Source organism: Ciona robusta, chromosome 5 (assembly GCF_009617815.1).
Source record: "Ciona robusta chromosome 5, ASM961781v2".
NCBI lineage: Eukaryota > Metazoa > Chordata > Ascidiacea > Phlebobranchia > Cionidae > Ciona > Ciona robusta.
The window spans coordinates 7,359,862-7,379,565 of record NC_143239.1 but is presented as its reverse complement, the minus strand read 5'-3'; the positions used below and the strand labels follow the sequence as shown (position 1 = coordinate 7,379,565).

General features: G+C 39.0%; 3 protein-coding genes across 9 annotated transcripts; 1 reads left to right on the top strand and 2 right to left on the bottom strand.

The window, feature by feature from the left end:
* Nucleotides 1-23: 23 nt before the first annotated feature.
* LOC149736198 (arsenite methyltransferase-like) lies at nucleotides 24-6,939 on the bottom strand. Of its 3 annotated transcripts, none has more exons than XM_089879076.1 (9): nucleotides 6,821-6,939; nucleotides 3,702-3,771; nucleotides 2,655-2,932; nucleotides 1,986-2,116; nucleotides 1,654-1,805; nucleotides 1,208-1,339; nucleotides 924-1,042; nucleotides 419-550; nucleotides 24-205 (listed from the first exon to the last, which is right to left on the bottom strand). In XM_089879076.1, the coding sequence occupies exons 1-9, from the start codon at nucleotides 6,821-6,823 to the stop codon at nucleotides 170-172; spliced, it is 1,053 nt and encodes a 350-aa protein (XP_089735202.1). In that variant the 5' UTR covers nucleotides 6,824-6,939; the 3' UTR covers nucleotides 24-169. The 3 variants fall into 3 exon arrangements, with proteins under 3 accessions (XP_089735202.1, XP_089735203.1, XP_089735204.1); XM_089879077.1 differs by lacking the exon at nucleotides 6,821-6,939 and adding an exon at nucleotides 5,784-5,912; XM_089879078.1 differs by lacking the exons at nucleotides 3,702-3,771; nucleotides 6,821-6,939 and adding an exon at nucleotides 5,784-5,914.
* On the top strand, nucleotides 3,758-13,117 carry LOC149736197 (uncharacterized). Of its 5 annotated transcripts, XM_089879067.1 has the most exons (10): nucleotides 3,758-3,926; nucleotides 3,988-4,842; nucleotides 4,928-5,160; nucleotides 5,284-5,362; nucleotides 5,427-5,542; nucleotides 5,602-5,739; nucleotides 5,813-5,922; nucleotides 5,973-6,193; nucleotides 6,277-6,441; nucleotides 6,924-13,117. In XM_089879067.1, exons 2-9 carry the CDS (start codon nucleotides 4,625-4,627, stop codon nucleotides 6,395-6,397), a joined length of 1,236 nt encoding a protein of 411 aa, XP_089735193.1. In that variant the 5' UTR covers nucleotides 3,758-3,926; nucleotides 3,988-4,624; the 3' UTR covers nucleotides 6,398-6,441; nucleotides 6,924-13,117. The 5 variants fall into 5 exon arrangements, with proteins under 5 accessions (XP_089735193.1, XP_089735196.1, XP_089735195.1 ...); XM_089879070.1 differs by lacking the exon at nucleotides 6,277-6,441; XM_089879069.1 differs by lacking the exon at nucleotides 6,277-6,441 and having other exon boundaries at nucleotides 6,839-13,117.
* LOC149736196 (glypican-6-like) lies at nucleotides 9,953-19,090 on the bottom strand. The gene is made up of 14 exons (XM_089879036.1): nucleotides 18,843-19,090; nucleotides 18,378-18,533; nucleotides 15,028-15,160; nucleotides 13,875-14,052; nucleotides 13,526-13,606; nucleotides 13,002-13,164; nucleotides 12,737-12,867; nucleotides 12,377-12,511; nucleotides 12,090-12,188; nucleotides 11,782-11,873; nucleotides 11,394-11,588; nucleotides 11,053-11,231; nucleotides 10,845-10,929; nucleotides 9,953-10,585 (listed from the first exon to the last, which is right to left on the bottom strand). Exons 1-14 carry the CDS (start codon nucleotides 18,985-18,987, stop codon nucleotides 10,459-10,461), a joined length of 1,899 nt encoding a protein of 632 aa, XP_089735162.1. The 5' UTR covers nucleotides 18,988-19,090; the 3' UTR covers nucleotides 9,953-10,458.
* Between the last annotated feature and the right edge of the window lie 614 nt (nucleotides 19,091-19,704).

The window sequence follows — 19,704 nt, the reverse complement described above, 5'->3', positions numbered from 1 at the left end:
TACGCTTTCGTCGATGAACAATGTTTGTACTTTTTTTAAATATTCGTTTATTTAAATTTACAATGAGCATTGTCATCACAATATCGATTGTGTTGTCATAAACAAAGCAGCAAATTTACAAATAGTGACAATCGTTTGTGACGTAACAATTAAAAGGAATATGACATCATCAGTTTATGACATCAAATGGGTTTTCCAATCCAACCTGGAAGTGATGATGTAATAATCGTTATTATGGCGCAACATAACGAAGGTATAGACATAGAAAAATCTATCTCCTTGAATACAAAGTTTTTAAAACAATGAAGATAATTAGCAGCAAAACGACAGTCGTTGAAACACGCTGTGGGAAATAAATATTTAGACCAAAAAATAGGACTATTATGTAACAAACGTTATTATGACATCACAAACTTACTGCTTCCGGTCCATTGGCCACGGGTTCGGAAAACTTGAAATGTTGGAAAAACCTCGACGTCCTCAAGGTGGCAGCAGTGATCCCATCGATGGTTGTGATGTCATCGGTGTGAAAGGTCAAGTGGAGGTCAAACTGAGAATAATGGATACTAGGTTCAAGGTCTAATGCTGCTACCATTGTGGGCGTATGTGCCCTTGAGCAAGCCACTCGTTTTTTGATGACGCCATTCCTGGTTTTTTGATAACGCCATTTAGAGCGCATATTCTCTGGTCGCCGCCAGACCAGAGGATATGCGTTCGAGGCCCTTCGCTGCTACCATTATGGCCATATGTGTATTTGAGCAATACGTTTAACGGCAATTGCTCCAACCCAGTGGTCACTAATGGGTTGTCCAAATTGTTAGCCATACAAACAACCACAAAGGAAGGTTACTATTTATATATATCAACTAATAACAATGGTGGGATAGTAGATGAATAATGTGCATTATGATGTCATAACCAACCTTTAATTCATCTTGATTGTTTTTAATTGTTCCTTTGTATGTTACATTACAAGGGGTCTTTATGACATCACTATCAAGTTTAAACATGCGGTAAAGCACGGAAACATATTTGACGTCGCCTGTAATAATATTTATACATTCGTAAAATAACATAAATTCACTTCAAAGTATAAAAGGAAATCAATGACAATCGTAAAAACAGGCCATGATTAAAGGTATTGAATAAAATCGTGGCGCTAAACTCAACATTAAACAAACTTTCATCTTTGTACAAACAAACCAACCAATGAGAGTCGTTAACTCCGGGTGTTTCATCTGGACAGGAAATGATGTCATAATCCTCGGACATTCAAACCCAACACTTGACGTTAATTTGTGGAAAGTTCGCCAGTTGAGGGCGCCACCCATACCCTCACCTGTGGATGGGTCAAAGGTTAAAAGGTCATGAGGGCCAACAAAATAATAGTTTTGGTATACCCCAAAATATTATGACATCACAAACCCCAAAATATTATGACATCACAAACCCCAAAATATTATGACATCACAAACCCCAAAATATTATGACATCACAAACCCCAAAATATTATGACATCACAAACCCTAAAATATTATGACATCACAAACCCCTTAATATTATGACATCACAAACCCCATAATATTATGACATCACAAACCCCATAATATTATGACATCACAAACCCCCCAAAAAAATTATGACATCACAAACCCCATAATACTTCATTGTTCTTCGCTGCCTCTGTGACATCACTATCAGCATAAATATCGCTGAAGTAAAATTCTCCCCCAGGTTTCAACACTCGATAAACTTCCTTGTAAACTGACTCTTTATCCTCACACAGGTTCACCACGCAGTTCGATCTATAGAAATAACATTAATTAATCGGTTCGATGAATAAGGGGTAAAGTTTGAAATGTTTTTGCAGTAAAAGCTGGGGGGATATTGTTAAAATACAGTTACACTCATTGTCACCCTTGTTCCAAAAGTGGGGGTGACCTGCCACCAACCCACCCCCTACCTACGCCTACATTCGAACTCACATCGCGATATCGATCGATGAATCTTCGATTTCTTTCATATCTTCAACAAAACCTTCAACAAACTTTACGTTGGATTTCTTGAAACCAAACTTTTCACGGTGATGGTCGACATACTTGCGTGCAATGTCCAACTGTAATGGATAGATGGATGTAACTTATTATTTCTCGCATGGCGGGGCAACGACAGTCGTTATAACACGGGTGTTCTGTTTCATACACCACGTGCCCGCTTACAAGTTACCACGTATATGTAACTTATTTATCCTCGCATGGCGGGGCAACTACAGTCGTTATAGCACGCGTGTTCTGTTTCATACACCTCGTGTCCGTTTACGAGTTACCACGTATGTAACTTTTTTATCCTCGCATGGCGGTGCAACGACAGTCGTTATAACACAGATGTTCTGTTTCATACACCTCTTGTCAGCTTACAAGTTACCACGTATGTAACTTTGTGGGTGATTGTTTCGACAATGTATGGCTGACAATTTGGACAACCCATTAGTGACCACTGGGTTGGAGTAATCGCCGTTAACCGTCCTGGGAGTACATACGTCATACGTGTATGACGTCACGTGTTATCTGACGGTGCATCGCGTGCGACGAACAACATTACCACGTAATCAAATATACGAAATAACAATTAGTTTCTTTCGTCATATCGACCACCTGTTCTTTCGTCATATCGACCCCTGTGACGTAACCATCTTCCCCAACAAGCTGCGACATGACGTAACAATCCCTACCGCTGCCACATCCGAGGTCAAGTATCTTCACGCCTTCCAATTGGTCGAACGGGATCGCCAACCCGCAACCAAAATACCGACTTGCTACGTCATCATGGACCATTGTTATAGCCCGCTTAATGTGGGGGGGAGGGCGGAGGGCTTCGCATACCGATGATGACAATGATGATTTCAGGTCACAAGTGGAACGGAGCGTTTGCCCTGTGACGTCATATTAAAAGAGGTTTGTTACGTCATAATAAAAATATAAACCACGATTTTTACAAGAACAGTGATTACATTAGTGTGGTGGCAACAACAACAGTAAACTTCATTAATCCTTGTGTGTTAAAATTATCATATTAATTCAAGTAAAAGATCCAGCCAAAAGCCAAAACGAACTGATTTAACGATAAATTCGCAGATTCGTTGCATAATGGTCACTTTATACTGAAGCTGATACATAAGCGTGAACGTAAAGTTACCCATGTAGGTGACACTGGGTTTGGTCTGGTGAGGTCGACCATATAGATATCTGTGGTTTCACCGCAACCGTGTATTACATTGACCGCAAGTATGCGAGCCGAGCAATTGATGTACAATTACTAATTTATGAAATTTATATTTCGTTTTGGTAGTTAAGAATATTCACTTTACACGAACAATAACATTCAACATAGCGCTTGCGAGCATATAATTGTCGTCACAATCATCACACACCTGACGTCACAATCGCATACAAACGATTAATCAAAACAAAATGGCGACCAATTTCAAATCAACAAATTTAATATTTTGTGACAAACAAACCTAACATTTCCATGACATCACTATAAAACAAGTTTTGTTGTTATGCAATAAACTCAATCCTATTATTTGGATGTTCTAATAAAAAGCGACAAAATCTAAATATTTTAATTCTTAAAATAAACAAAATATCTGTTACGCTGATTTTAAAACAAAGTGACGTCATAATTCAAGAAATTCTTACCGTAATATTTCTTCACAGAAGCGATTGTTTTCGCACAATTACTCATTATGACGTAACTTGAAGATAAATTCTGGAATACACAACCGAATTTAAACAGTCCAATTCAACTTATTCTGGCGATTCTGCCCGCCGGGTCTACACTAATCAAAGGGACCGCCGCAATTACTACTGGACATATTACAACTGGGCGACACATTCTCGGAATTTTTTCACGATCTCCAAAACGTAAGGTCTTTTAAACTGAAAATGGCGAATTAAACTGGTTTCCTTCCTTTTTTAAACTTAGTTAGAGAACCCTTCAACCCTATTCGAAGTTTTTCGCCTTTTACACTATGTTGCAACAATGAATGCCAAGTCAAACACATTATAAAGAAGAAACAAAGATGCGCTCCGTGAGAGTAGGAGTGGGAGCATGTTGTTCTCTATATAATATCCTGCAATGTTTGATTAGTTGATCATTTATGCGGAGTCATGTAAATGTTACGTCATTTAGTATTGTTAATCAGCAAATATTTGATGGTAAAGTAAGTAAAGGTGACGTGCTACGGCGAGGTTGGGAGGTTGTAAATGCCTGGGTGATCACTTGTGCACACGCAGGCTAACCCGCTGCTAACTGTGGTGTATTAGGTTGGTCCCGGTCCATGCTCATGGAGTTAAACGACTCCCTTAACCAAATACCAGTCAAGTGTTACGAAATAAGTAACATACAAAACCAAGTCCAACGAATAGTTTACTAGACCAGATATATTTAACTCAAACCATAGAATACTGAACATAGAAAGCCGACCTCATTGTTGTTGCATTATGACGAAATTTTCGTTACGGTTGAATGACACTCATTCCTATAATTACGCTTAGTATTGGAACAATACGTCAATACGTGCATATAATGTTAGATTAATCGGTTTACATACAGAAATACTATGGCTCCTTCTCATTGTTCGGTTCCGGGTTGTTGCTACAGTCATAGCAGATCAAAAGTATTAAAAGAAAGTTGCAGGGCTCTTTTTTGTATAAGAAGACCCGAATTAGCCAAAGATAACGCTGAGCGTTGCCATCGAGAAACACTGACTAATTTCATCTTGTCAATGCGTGATGTGAAGAGGGGAGATGTGATTAACGAAATGTTGAAAAAAGAATCGTAAGTTTACGTTTATTTATTTTCTTGGTTAAACTAATGAAGTAAAAACAACCAGACTAATAAGTTTTGTCATAATCCTATTTAGGGCTGCCATATGTGAGAATCACTTTTTAGAAAGTGACATTATAGTGAAAGGTGTAAGAAAACAGCTTAAGATTGGTGCAAAACCAAGAAAAAATTTACCGAAGGTATCTGGACAATTTACTGGTTGTCCAAGAAAAGAGCCAGCAGTGCGTGAAGATCTACCACAAAAACTCAGATACAGTTGTGTAGCTGATTTACAGAAAGCAGCAAACAAACTGTCAGAAAAAGTGAAAGGTACAGGTTTATTTTATACATAACAAACAATCATTTCATTAAATCTGCAGTTAAAGTGTTATGGAATCTTTATTGTGTTTTTTTCTATAATATGTAATTATATTATGAATCACTAAATTTCAGAACATTGGATTTATTATGCCTGGAAGTCATTTTTTATTTTGGAATATAAAGAACAGGACACAATACTGCCTCGAATCCGGTAAATCAATACTTTGGTTGATTCTCTTTTTGAAATTATTTTTATTCTAATTGTATGTTTTTAGAATTGAATTTGATTCTAATGCTCACATCACTGCTGTAGCATTGTCTGGATGGAAAGTTTCCAATGCCATAAGTCTTTTGGGTAATGGTCAACTTGACACTTTGTACAATGTGCTATGTAAGTATTGTAAAAGCTAAATTTTAGAAGAATTTTGCTTATCACAACCTATGTTCTAGGTGAAGCAGAACGTCTGACCTTGTGCCAAGGCATTGAAAAACAGATCAAGGGTTCTTTGGAACACCCACAGCTGGTATGGGATGGGAACAAAATTGAGACGTCAAATATAATTAGGTCATCTAAATGCAATATTATAGGTAATATGTGTGTACTTCTAAGATACAAGTTAAAGCAATCTCACTATGATTGTTTCTTCATTTGATTCTTTAGTGTCATCGCTTCGTGATGTTCCTGTATGTGTTGAGTGCTCAAAGTATGCAAATGTCCAAGATGTTCAAAGCCAAGTTGAAGTTGACAATCAAATACATGAAACTATTAAGGTTTGTGGTTAGGATTATTTTGTTCATTGGTTCACTGGGTTTGTGTTTAGGTTGTCTATGGAGAAGAAGAAAAGAGTCTGAATAATTGGCACAAGATGTTTTACAAAAATCAAATCAGCAATGCATCACTGTCTATACATGCAAGGAGATATCATCCCGATGTAGTGCGTTGGGCACTTGAGTTATACTGTCGCTCTCCTGCTGCATATGAGCACATAAGAAGTAGCAAAGCTCTGGTATTGCCATCAATATCCACTATAAAAAGTTACAGGTACAGATTTAACTTATTTTGCCATTCTAACATTTACTATAAAGAATAGTTTAACAAGGGGTGTGATAACTTATTTTCGGTAGAAATTGCATACCTCCAACATCTGGGATCAGTTCAATTGCATTGGCTGAAATTGTTCAGTATTCTATGCTCAAACTTGCATCATCTGTGGGTTTTTCAAATATGACGTCATTTAATGCATGAATCCGTAAATATAAAACCTAGACACGTACAAGATACGGATATGGGTAAGATCCTACATCAGTTGATAAATCGCAGCAAACAAGGGATTTGTTTTACCGCCACCACGCTAAAAGCTCTATTGTTACGCGACAGGCGCATTCTTACAATGCTTCACCATTACGTCACAAATGTCACGATAACAGAAGTCGTAACTTTATAACACAGACTGTTACGCAGTCGACCCCCTTTTTAACCAATCAAATCGCTTCGTTACGCTTTGGTGACAACGTATTTCTACAAGACCACTTTTTCATTGGGCCCCATATAAACGACCCATATAAACGAAGTGTTTTAATTAAGTATTTGTTGCGACATCACATGTGACAAATTCATGATGACGTGATGATCGGACGTCACAGAATTAAAAGCCATGACGTCACGTACCATGTTCAATATCCTCAGTGACGTATTCGGGGATTTCCCTGAACAACCATAGGAGTGAAGCGGCACCTAACGGCGAGAGGCTCACTGTCACCTTATTCACTAGGTGTGACGTCATAAACACATAAAGCCAACGAGTTTTTTGAAATCGTTTATTTCGAACAAAACGAAAAATGGATTCGAGTAAGTATTCATTCTGAAAAATAAAAACAAGATTAAAATACCTTCATAGTTTATGTGGCTGGCGTTGGTGGAAAGCCACTACGGCACGACAAGCCCCCAGCCAATGGTAGTGGGTTTCTACTCTGGTGAGAAACCCTTGCTGGATAGACCTTACCCATAGCAAGGAAAAGAAACCCATTGACAAAAATAATACAACGCAACAATAAACAATCACACCAACAAGCATGTAAGAAGCGAAACATGATCACTGAAACATCAACAAACGAAAAGATACAAAATCTTACAGAAAAGCCCCGCAGTGCGCACGCCACCAAGCGCCCACCTGCAAGGAGTCAAAGCCAACAACGGCCCTGCATCACCCGACCGCTTATTGAGAAAACATCTTGGTACCGCGATACTCTCGTCGTATTTTCACACAATATAATATCGTCCGGCTGTTACGCACCGCATCGACCGTTACGACATACTGTGGCTGTTACGAACCGCTAAAAACGGCGACGTCCACGTAACAAACCGGCAGCTGTAACGTAACTAAACCGACCGTGACGTAACCGCACCGAACGCAGGGTCATGACGTTGCTGACCCACCGCATCGACGTAAAGCGTAATAGTGACGTGGCCATCGTCCCAATTATGCCATACGCGATGTTGTGTTAAATTAAAAGTTAACTTTTAACTGTGGAAACTTTATATTATATTATATGATGGTTAAATTTAATTTATTTTTATTAAAAGAATTAATATGTTGAAAGTTGGTGTATATATTATACTGCGCGTTGATATCACTCGAGTATATGTGTACCAAGACAGAGTTCTCGCAAAGCAAACCGAGACAATACAAAACCTCTGTAAGATTCTTAACCCAACAGATAAAACACTCGGAAGGAATGAACACTACAGTAGATGCTAATCTTTATCAAGTAAGATTGTTACAACAATTCCTTTGCATTTATTTCAAAGACATGTAGAAGCACTGAAAAGTGCTTGGGGGACATAGCTGGCAACATTAGGCCCAGCAAAAAATAACTGGCAACACTGTAGGAGTGCACCAGCTAAACACGCAAACATTCATACTTAAACACTAAGCCTATAAACCACCTGAAACCGACATCCTTTGTCGGCGTCTTTGATCTTCTTTCTTCGCGCGTACCACCTATACTAAGCCTATACACACCTATAGTAGGCCTATACACACTTATAATTAGGCCTATACACACTTAAGCTTAAAAAAACCTCAAACCGGCATCCTTATATTGGCGTCGTCGTCTTTGTTCTTCGTCTGTAAAACAAGCAGGTTTCGTTAATAAAGGGTGGGGTAAGACGGGACAGGTTTTCATTCTCCTGTTTCCCCCCATTTGGTAGTAAACAATATTTTACAGAATTATATAACCTTATCTTCACATCTTTAAAATATTAATCGTTCAAAACACGATTAGGGGAATATTCATCTAATAGTTACAGCAGGTGCAAACATATATAACACAAAAGCTGCGTATCTAAGGAAACGTGTATTTTAAATTACCTTGCGCCTTTTTTCGTCTTTGTCTAGTCTGTATTACAATAAAATTATTACGTAATAATCAAAATGCTTAATACGTCATAATCACCTTTTAGGCGGGAAGAAATCTTTTGCGATTCTTCTGTGACGTCACATACCCTTATTCTGAAAAATGAAGTCAAAATGAAAACAACTAACATTATGATTTAACAAACAACTTACGAAGCAGGTTCTTCTGTTACGTCATCACTGCTTTTGTGACGTCACATCATCGATGTTTCTAGAAAAGAGCTAATGTACGTAATAATGCCAATTGTGATTTATACTTTACCAATTCTTTGATCTTCTTGCTTCGCGCTCATAGCGCAAATATAATTAGAATATACAAGTAATGTGCCTTGCGTCGACGCAGAACGCGCATGGGGCCCCATGAAAAAAAACGCGAAACGCACGCGTAGAACAAAACGCATTGTGACGTCACAAACTCCGTATGTGACGTAACTAGGCGTAATATTCGAGCATAGACGCGTATATCGCGAATAACGAGATTATGACGTAATGAATCGGTATTGTAACGTAACGATTATAGCAAACGCAATGCCGCGAGTGACGTAATAAACACATGATGTAAAGATTAAAATTAGGCGAACGCCGCGGAGTGACGTCATAATGCGAGTAACGTAATAAAGAGATCGCTGGTACCTGTATCTAGAATGAAAGATAATGTTAATAATAATAATAGTTAAACACAAGGCACATTACTATGTTAGTATAATATATGATATAAATATAGTTACTATATATAGTTAGTAGTGGTGCATATAAGGGTTAGTAATATAATAGCAATGCAAGTAATCAAATACTTAACTCAAGCCTTGTAGTAGGAACGCACATAATCCCAATCTGCTGGTGCTTCATCCAAACTGCAGCGTGGTAAAAAGGTCGCGCGCTCGAAGGACGTCGTTTTATATGAGAAGCGAAAAGCGGGGGTAATTAACAAAAATCGCTGATAACGTTGTATTACCACTTGGTGGCGCTAACGAGCAAGAATATAGAAATCCAATTAAGCTGAGAAGACGTTCATAATTTTGCGGTAAATTTTGGTATAAATAGACATCTATGCCATTAGTGACCACTGGGTTTGAGCAACCGCTAGCTGTTTTGTCCAAAGACACATCCGCCCATAATAACTCTGGCTTCTCTTCAGCGCATGATTCTTTCGCCTTTTACCCAAGAATTTCGTGGAGGAGAATATTTCAATTTTGACTATTTTTCCGCACCCGAGTCAGGGTTATAGAAAAAAAATATGCCTACAATAGTAGCAGTATCGAGCCTTGAACCGATATCCTTTGGTCTAAAGGCGAGCGGCTGTGCCAAAGCTGCTTCCTAACATTATAACGTAACAAAGGCTTTGTATGACATCATGCCGGTGACGTACTGCAGTGATGACCGAATGATTTTAATGGAATTTACTTTAAAGTTACTTCCCAGTGTTGCCGAACAAATAATCGCAGCTGGCAACACTGGGCACAATGTACAAACTGCAAATCCGTAAAAAGTTATAAAAGTAGGAAAACCCCTCGTTATGCTACAAATATGACAACACAAAGTTTAATTATGACGTCACAATAAGTGACATGATGACGTCACAATGGAAGGCACGCCAGGTGCACAATGCTGATTGTTGCATTACAACGACCTAAAAAATTTGAATTTTAAAAATTTTCATCGAACTTTCACAATGACACAAAGATCTTATAAAATCGGAATCGGCACAATCGGAATTTGATAAAAAAAATGCTAAAAAAAATTTGATAAAAAATTTAGTAGAAAGCGATTTTTTTCATTCCAATACGAGAGGTAGTTTGGACATAGAAATCAAATATTTCGGCCTGAAGTTGGCGCTATTTCGTGGCGTGCTACGCTTGACACTTGGTTTAGTTACAACTCCTCCCTCTTATTAACAAATCATTGCTAGGGCAACAACAATGGTGGTTGCTATGGTTACGAGATTGATTGACAGCTGGTTGCCGACACCACATCCTGCACCAATGCATTGTGGGTCGTTGTTCGAACTACCACGAAGTCTGAAACGAAAATTGGAAAATTTCAATTTTCCTTGAATTTCTACCGAGCGTTCTATTATACAGCACAGCCAGCCAATATACCCTGCCTGGTTGGCCAATATACCCTGCCTGGCATAAAGTTATTTTTGCATGTTTGATTATTCTATGGGTAATTTTATATTGAAGATGCTAAAAATCTTCTTTAAATAAAAGTTTTCGGAAAAACTTTTTCCACAACTTTCCCCATCTTAAGTTTTTAAATCTGTAACAACCAACTTACCCCGGGGTAACTTGGGAATTCTCGCCTGACCCCTCGACCCCCGATCCATCTTCCCCAGATGTTTCGTATTCAACATCTATTTGCTCTGTGATGTAATATGTATGTTATGACATCACACGTGATGACATCACACATGATGACATCACACATTATGACATCACACATGATGACATCACACATTATGACATCACACATTATGACATCACACCTGTATCATCGTCCATCGTTCCATCCACACCCTTGTGCGCCACCTTGAGGATATTTATCGAGTTGCGTAAAACAGTGACCTCTGACCTCGTCACATGATCTGGTGTGACCTTAAGTGACCTCAGCTCAGGGTTGGGGTCACTACAGGTCGCTGTGGGGTCAACCACTGTCTTTGAGTAACTGTGGATAACGAAGTGAGCACTAATGGTAACGGGATCATTGTTGCCACCATTGTTACAATCATACATGTTATGACATCACAACCACATTATGACATCACACCCACATTATGACATCACACTCACATTATGACATCACACCCACATTATGACATCACAATACCTTCCACGATCACTCCCCGTCCAGCAATCGTCGCTTCTCAAATTTCCGCACAAACTTCCCCCCATGTTCTCCCAGTGTTGCCGGGCAGTTTTCAGTGTTGCGCGAACTTCACCCACAAGTGTTGCCAGGTTCGTACCAGCAGCTGTTGGCGACATCGAGTGGTCAACACCCTCGCTCTCCTCGCGGTATTCGTATCTGGGGTTAAAAGGTCAAAGTTGAAACTAACCCACCAAACTTCAATCCAAAGTTTAACCCCCCCCAACCCCTCAACCCCCCCTTACCCCATATTGTCATTAATATTCTAAACTCGACCCAATCCCAACCCACCATCCAATAAACCCCTACACCACCAGGACACTCCCTGGTCCCCCACCCCCCAACCACTTACTTGCCCTCCACGTATCTACTCGAAGGTCTCAACATCCCGTGTTGGTCCATAGAAATATCACGCGACCTCTTGCGACCTCGACGCTTGCGATTCTGGAAATTAAAAGAATAAACAACCAGAACAAAGTAGATCATCATTGTTTAGTTTGTGATTATAAACGACCAACGTTTTGTCGGCCATACATCGAAGCATTATCATGGTTTGCTGTTAACTGTCTTGTCCAAATACATATACTGCACAATGGTAGCTGCGACGTAGGTTTTCCCACGAAGCCACATTTATTCCTCCCAACAACAACGACCCCCCACCTTTTTAGTTGACCTTGACTTTCTCGACAGTGGGGAATCCCCGATCCAATTATCAGGGTCGGCTCCGTATCCTGCGAGGTCTTCGAACGATGATGGGCCCTGTGATGTCACAATAGGGGGTGTGATGTCATAATAGAGAAGAAAATGAATTAAAACACGAGGAGAAAGAACTAGCATCCAAACGACAGTCGTTAAAACACAATGATACATTTTATGGACAATCCACAACGCTAAGCGGAAATCTATTTGTGTTGAATAAACATTCAAAATATATACGACCTAGTTACCTGGTATCCTGGATATAGCGATGGGTAATGTACGGGGTAGCTCTCTTCTGCCCCGTGTGGTTGGGGGTAACTCATGGTTAGGGTAGGTAACGTAGCATTGGGGTTGGATTTCGGTTTCCCACAAATTCCGAACACCTGGAGGGGAATACATGGATATAACTTATTGGTAAATATTGTAAAGTTTAATTGATTGGCGGCGTAAGGTGGGGTATGGCACATGAGGGAAAAGTAAAGGGGAGTAAATGCAACCTAATGTAATAGTTACCAAACAACAAACAAGGGAGTGAATACAGTAAATGGAATAGTTGACATGATTAACTTGAGGGAGTAAATACAAGTGAATGGAACAGCCATAATTACCGTTTTAGTGATGGCGACTTTATGTTCCTGGAACGTCATTATGGCTTCCGATATTTGCACATCGATTGAACCCAACACGATCTCTATGTTGAACGAGCCTGATAGTTTTTCAAGCAGGGAATCCATCGTGTCTGAGTACATGTGAGGATTAAGAAACACAAAAATAAAAAAATATATAATCGCTTTAACAACCATTGATAAGGTGGCAAAACAACAGTTGTTGAACCGAGATATAATTATCACAATATTAGAGTACCACACCCACCTATATACTTCTTCCACACCCCCCCAACTTGTTGCAACGAACATAAACACCCTCGAACTACGTTGAGACAAAACCCGTCGCACTCTGGCGCCATCGTGCCACCACAACGACCACAATACTTCATCCTCATGAGGGAGCTAGAGCATTCATCACTCAAAGATATCTAAACACAATGTTTGGTATTATAGAAACTATGTTATGTTGCGTGAATCTGGTCGTGATCTAGGGATCATATTGTTGGATGATTCTCGTTGCATCATAACAGCATACACCAAGTGTTATTGAATATACAGCAAACAAAGTCCTGCAGATGTTGTACTGAACAACCATAACACCACAATGCTTATGATGTTAGTTATTGTCAAAAGTTTACGACACCATTCGCTGAATTAGTTGAATAATCATCGTAAGTTTTATATTTCATGTCAAAACATTTTGTTACGTATTTAACATGTGACATCACAAAGGTTGATCATTGTTACATCATGACATTGAACAATGGTCATCCATGATGTCATAATTACCTTTGATAGTTTCTTTATGACATCACTTCCTGTTTCCAACCCACGAACGAAAGCCCTCGATGCCACAAACGCTTGTTGCAACTATGATGTAATAATGCCATTGTTACATCATATGGTATCGTGAAAATTAATACGGGTTCAAAATCAAAGTAGATTGAATACACAGTAGCGCAACTAACTTTGTGAGTCAAGTATTTGCAAAATAACTAGAATTCAAATATTTGTTGTAGCATTTACACAAGAGGATAATATTATTTATTCCAATGGTTTAATCTGAAGACATGTTACTATATTCCATACACAACAATACAATATAACACCCCAGACCCCAGGCAACATAAACACATACCTGCATGGACAAACGATCGGGAATATCGGTGAACGGTCGGATCCTTCCCACATTCTCCCCGATGCACGCCATATACTCGTCGTCAAGTAAGTAAGATTTATTGAGAAGTTGAAACACCTTCAACATCAATGAGGTGAAAAAGTTTTCCGAGATTTCTTCCACCATTAATGGTCCCCCACTGTGGATGGGTAGGGTGAATAAAAGTTATTTATCCTCGCATGGCGGGGCAACGACAGTCGTTATAACACGGGTGTTCTGTTTCATACACCTCATGCCCGCTTACAAGTTACCACGTATGTAACTTATTTATCCTCGCATGGCGGGGCAACGACAGTCGTTATAACACAGGCGTTCTGTTTCATACACCTCGTGCCCGCTTACGAGTTACCACGTATGTAACTTATTTATCCTCGCATGGCGGGGCAATGACAGGCGTTATAACACGAGTGTTCTGTTTCATACACATCATGCCTGCTTACATGTTACCACGTATGTAACTTATTTATCCTCGCATGGCGGGCAACAACAGTCGTTATAACACGGGTGTTCTGTTTCATACACCTCGTGTTCGCTTACAAGTTACCAAGTATGTAACTTATTTATCTTCGCATGGCGGGCAACGACAGTCGTTATAACACGGGTGTTCTGTTTCATACACCTCATGTTCGCTTACAAGTTACCACGTATGTAACTTTTTTATCCTCAAGTAGAGGGGCAACGACAGTCGTTATAACACGGGTGTTCTGTTTCATACACCTCATGTTCGCTTACAAGTTACCACTTATGTAACTTTTTTATCCTCAAGTAGAGGGGCAACGACAGTCGTTATAACACGGGTGTTCTGTTTAATACACCTCGTGCCCACTTACAAGTTACCACGTATGTAAGTTATTTATCCTCGCATGGTGGGGCAACGACAGTCGTTATAACACGGGTGTTATGTTTCATACACCTCGTGCCCGCTTACAAGTTACCAAGTATGTAACTTTTTTATCTTCGCATGGCGGGGCATTAGGTGTCTTGCCCAATAACATGTACGCCCACAATAGTAGCAACGACGAGTCTTGAACCCATATCCTCTGGGCTGACACGAGCGCTCAACCCACAGCCCCAAACTAGCTAGGCAACTTTATATTAAACAACTTCAACCGACCGATAATATTCTTCAAGTTCTTTAAAAAAAAACGAAAATATTTCCGAGTTGTCGATGTAAAGACTTCCGTATGTTTCGTAGAACAAAATGTCGAGTTGCGATTTTGATTGGTCGATTAACTCAATGAAGAACTCTGTGATGTCATAATGGTTATTATGATGTCATGGATGTGTTGGGATAAATAATTATGTTAATGCTACACTTCTATCTTCTTTTATAAGTTTTTTATGTGAAAAACCTAAAGTTTCAAACTTAGTTTAATTTGGGATAAACAATAATATTAAAACAACATAGAAATAATATATCCCCTTTCATGGTCCAACGACCGCAAATATTTGTTTGTATAACCTCACAGTGGGTTGAATAATGGTGTATATGATGTCACAATACACCAGGCAATATAATAGTAACATCACAATGGCCATTGAACACAATGTAACCAGTAGGAGGCCAGTGTTGACCAAACAAAAATAAATAATGGGGAACACTGAAGTAATAAAGGGGATTTCCAAGCAAACAGATGAAGTAACTTGTTGTATGATAAGATGGTTATAACACTTGTAAAGGACATTGAATTAATTACATTGAATTAAGTGGGTTCTGCTTATGTTATCTTGTGGTAAAGGAAAATTAAATTAATTAAAACAAAGACGGAATTAGCGACAAAACAACTGTCGTTAAAATACGCTTTGGGTAAAAACTACTTGAATAAAAATGTCAAATAAAAGCGTGGCTGTTAAACCCAACATACAGTTCAAATTATTCAAACCAACAAAACATGTTATTTGAAAAACTTTTCTTAGAACATCCACTTGTTGGAAAACAGTGGAAACTATATAAGGTAATTCTAGAATAATGAAAGTTGAAAGCCTTTGTGACGTCACAACACGACGCCGGACGCCAAGTTAAGTGGAGCGTGACTAAAGTCAGTCAACCGTGAAATTGAAGCCACCGGTATAAAGTTCTTTGTTTCGTCACTATATCAGGTGATTGTTGCGTCATTACAAAACACGAGGTATTGTTACGTCATAAACATAAACGGGAGATGTTTCGAGTAAAATAATATTCACGATTGTTTGGTCATTTAGTTCGTGATTGTGACAACACAGCGACGCGTTATTACGTCACAAACAACGATTATCGGTTTCCGCTTTTTTTAGGTCAGGAAACTGTGACGTAAAAGTAAAATTGTTTAAAATTATCTGGAAACACTGGTTAAATAAATCGTGCAACACTGGTCCATTGTGACGACATGTGAGGGAACAATGGACGCGATTTGAGCGGAAAACTTCGCCCAAGAACCTTTTAGCGACAGTGTTACCGGGTTGGAAAGTTACCCATATATTTACTTGTTTTAATTTATTTAATTATTTATCAGGCAACACTGAGACGCGACCCCTCCCTAAATATCGCGGTACACGCGAATCGCGATTTCTCGCAACATATTTCGACGTCTGTTACAAACCAGTGTTTCTGACGTCACATGCGCCTGTTTTCTGCAAAGTCTGGCGGGATTTCGCAAACGCTTGTGACGTAACAATGCCAAGTGTTAGAACCTCGCAAATAACAAAGGAGTCGATCGATGGAACAAAAATAACAACGTTCACGTGGGTAGCGAAGACGTTCCACAACTTGATTGACAGCCGCGTTTCCGCTGCACCAGGTGAGGATTATGACGTCACAATCGCCTTAAGCTGATTAGACGTTGTCGAATTTTCGCGGTTTCGCTGTTTAAGAATCGAACACAACAAACACTGCTTGTTACGTCACAATGTCAAATATAATGAATGTGACGTTAGCATCGGGTTTAAAGTATTCTCTTGTTACGTCACAATCATTACATATCACATAGGACTTTGTTACGAAACAATGACCCACGTGGTTGGATTTCCTTATTACGTCATAATCAAATCTTCCACGTTTCCGCATTTCTTATGACGCAACAATAAGATTTGTATTATGACGTAAGTTTGATAGACAACCATCGGTGGTTATTTTAAAACAATGGGAAGTCGAAATTCATTGTTAACGTAACGTCGTCAATGTGACGTCACGACACAAACTACTAGCCATGTTTAACAAAGTTAATTGTGACGTAACAACGTTATAGGAAACCAGTACCTGGGACGCCAAACTATCTGGTTCGTAGAATCAATCGCGCGTTTTAGAAAGTTTTAAAACGAAAGTTTCGAAACCAGAATATTCTGTACAACCACAAGTCTATGTTTGAGTCGATACAAAAACATCGTATGTGACGTCACAATATTGAAACAAAAACGATTGTTGACGACTTCGAAACTTCGTGTGTGGGATTGATGACGTCACAAACACCTTTATGACACGAGAACACTTAAAAAGTAATTCAACCGTGACCTCACCATACTATACGTCATATCCGGATTCCACGTGGTCGCTAAGGCGTATCGAACACGTGACGTCAAGTGGTCACGTGGCCGGATACTTTCCAATATTGTTACGTCACAAACGACACGTTATCGTTATACAAAGGTATCGTGACGTAACAATGTTTACGAAATGGTATTATGCGCTCATAATGAACATTCCTTTATTTCAAAGAATCGCGAATAACGCGAATCGCGTCGATCGTCTATTGTTTATAATCGATGATGGCGACGCAGCCTGGGGGGGATGAAGGGAAGTAATCGCGGCGTAGATAGGGTAATTGTAACGTCATAATCACCAATACTGTGTCATAATAAGGATGTAATATGACGTCATATAAGAGGGTAGGTGTCGCGTGTGTCCATCGGTGGAATATTTGTGATGTCATAATGATGTGTGTTGAGTGTTTGTGATGTCATAATACCCAACAATACTGCATGCACTTAGTGGTTTAAGGGGTTGGGGGTTAATAGGGGGTGGTGGGGTAACATGGGTGGCGGGGTTATTATGGTTGGTGGGGTTAGTGGTGGGTAACATGGGGTTAGTTGGGTTCAATGGAGCCAACATACCCCACATTCAACGAACCGTGTAAATTAAGTGAAAACAAAAACTTCAAATCACGAAAAACAAAGTTGGTTCTAAACAAAATGTCTTCCACAAAACAGAACCGACCTAGTACAGTATCATAACTTTACATAATATTTTATTAATTTATTTGAATAGGAAACCAAAGATCACATTAACTAAAACAACGAAGAGAAGGAAATTAGCAACGAAATTACAGTTGTTATAACATGCAACGGGTAAAAACTACCTAAGTAAAAATGTCAAATAAAAGCATGGCTGATAAACCCACAATACAGTATAAGTTAACTCATATTGAGTAGTAATGAAGTATGATAAAAAAATCAGTTAAAAAGTAAAAAACACTAAATTAGAAAACTTACTGTCAAGGTTATCGTGCTTTGCTTTAAGTTCCCCCCCGACCTGTTCACCCCCTCTCAACACCCCTGCTTTCAAATCTTCTTCTACCTTTGAACGGAGGTTGCGTTCCATCTTCCCCGTACAACAAGACGGCTCACGACAAACTTTACCATTAACCACTAAAAAAAAAAACCTTTTTTACAATTTTTGGACAACCCATTAGTGACCACTGGGTTGGAGCAATTGCTGTTAGAGGTCTTGCCCAAAGACACATACGCCCACAATGGTGACAACGAGTCTCGAACCCATACCCTCTGGTATACAGGTAAGCACTCTTACAACCATACTACAATTACAAAAAAAAAAAAAATCTTTATAGGCTTTATATCTATGTTAAAAACTTACGTTTCCAAAACTTTGGTCAAAATTTCAAAAACTTTTTAGGGTTTATAACATTACATCACAGACCACATTATGACATCACAAACCTTCTACATCCAATGTTTCGTTAAAATTTTGTTGTCGATAAAATTCCAACACTTGGTGGCATCGCTGTGGTGGTGAGCTCCCTCTAGTGACCACTGTGACAGATATTCCGATAAAAACAACGAACAATTGATGAATAGAAACCATTGTTTCCTCACAATGATACAACTGTGAGCCACAATGCCCACTGTGATTATAACAATTTAACTTTTACAAACAAACTAAAATCTGGAAATAAATATATTTATATATGTATGGTACCTTACACCACAGTATACCCCATACACAGCACACCCCATACACAGCACACCACTAAACGCATAACATCCATGTTTACTTAACACTTAAACAAACCTGGATTAATATTTAACGATAATCCAAACACCCAACGAGGCCGCATATTTTTGATGTGAACCAATCGAACTACTACACTACTAACCCCTATAAACACAACACCATAACCCAGTACGCTTATAATTCCTAACCGGGTTTAAAATAGAACGTTTTGCGCAAAGACTTTTGCGGCGAGTTTTGGGCTAATTTAACAAAGTTAGTTTAATACGACTTTTCATCATAAACAATATATTGCATTCTTTCTAATCTAGCAATGAGCGTGGACCTTCCCGGCTACCTACGTTCCACAAACTTTCAATAACGTTCTTATTTATTCAACTTAAACAGCCTATTACGCGACTGTGGATCATTTACTTTAGTATTTTCGATAAAAATAAACTTTTTTCCGCTACATCTTGCCAATAATGTTAATTATATTTATATTAATACGTCATAATAGGCACATAATAAGCGTAACAACTGCTATAGTTCTAAAACGACATGAACTCAATGACGAAACAAACAAACAGA

Coding starts and splice junctions, on each gene's coding strand:
- LOC149736196 (XM_089879036.1), bottom strand. CDS start 18,987: ATGGTTTCTATTCATCAATTGTTCGTTGTTTTTATCGGAATATCTGTC. Junction 12,868..13,001: donor GGTGTGGAAGAAGTATATAG/GTGGGTGTGGTA, acceptor ACATGTACTCAG/ACACGATGGATTCCCTGCTT. Junction 10,586..10,844: donor AATTCCCAAGTTACCCCGGG/GTAAGTTGGTTG, acceptor TTTTCGTTTCAG/ACTTCGTGGTAGTTCGAACA.
- LOC149736197 (XM_089879067.1), top strand. CDS start 4,625: ATGGCTCCTTCTCATTGTTCGGTTCCGGGTTGTTGCTACAGTCATAGC. Junction 5,363..5,426: donor ACAATACTGCCTCGAATCCG/GTAAATCAATAC, acceptor GTATGTTTTTAG/AATTGAATTTGATTCTAATG. Junction 5,543..5,601: donor CACTTTGTACAATGTGCTAT/GTAAGTATTGTA, acceptor CCTATGTTCTAG/GTGAAGCAGAACGTCTGACC.
- LOC149736198 (XM_089879076.1), bottom strand. Junction 2,117..2,654: donor TCGATATGACGAAAGAACAG/GTGGTCGATATG, acceptor TATCCATTACAG/TTGGACATTGCACGCAAGTA. Junction 551..923: donor ACAATCAAGATGAATTAAAG/GTTGGTTATGAC, acceptor CATTATTCTCAG/TTTGACCTCCACTTGACCTT.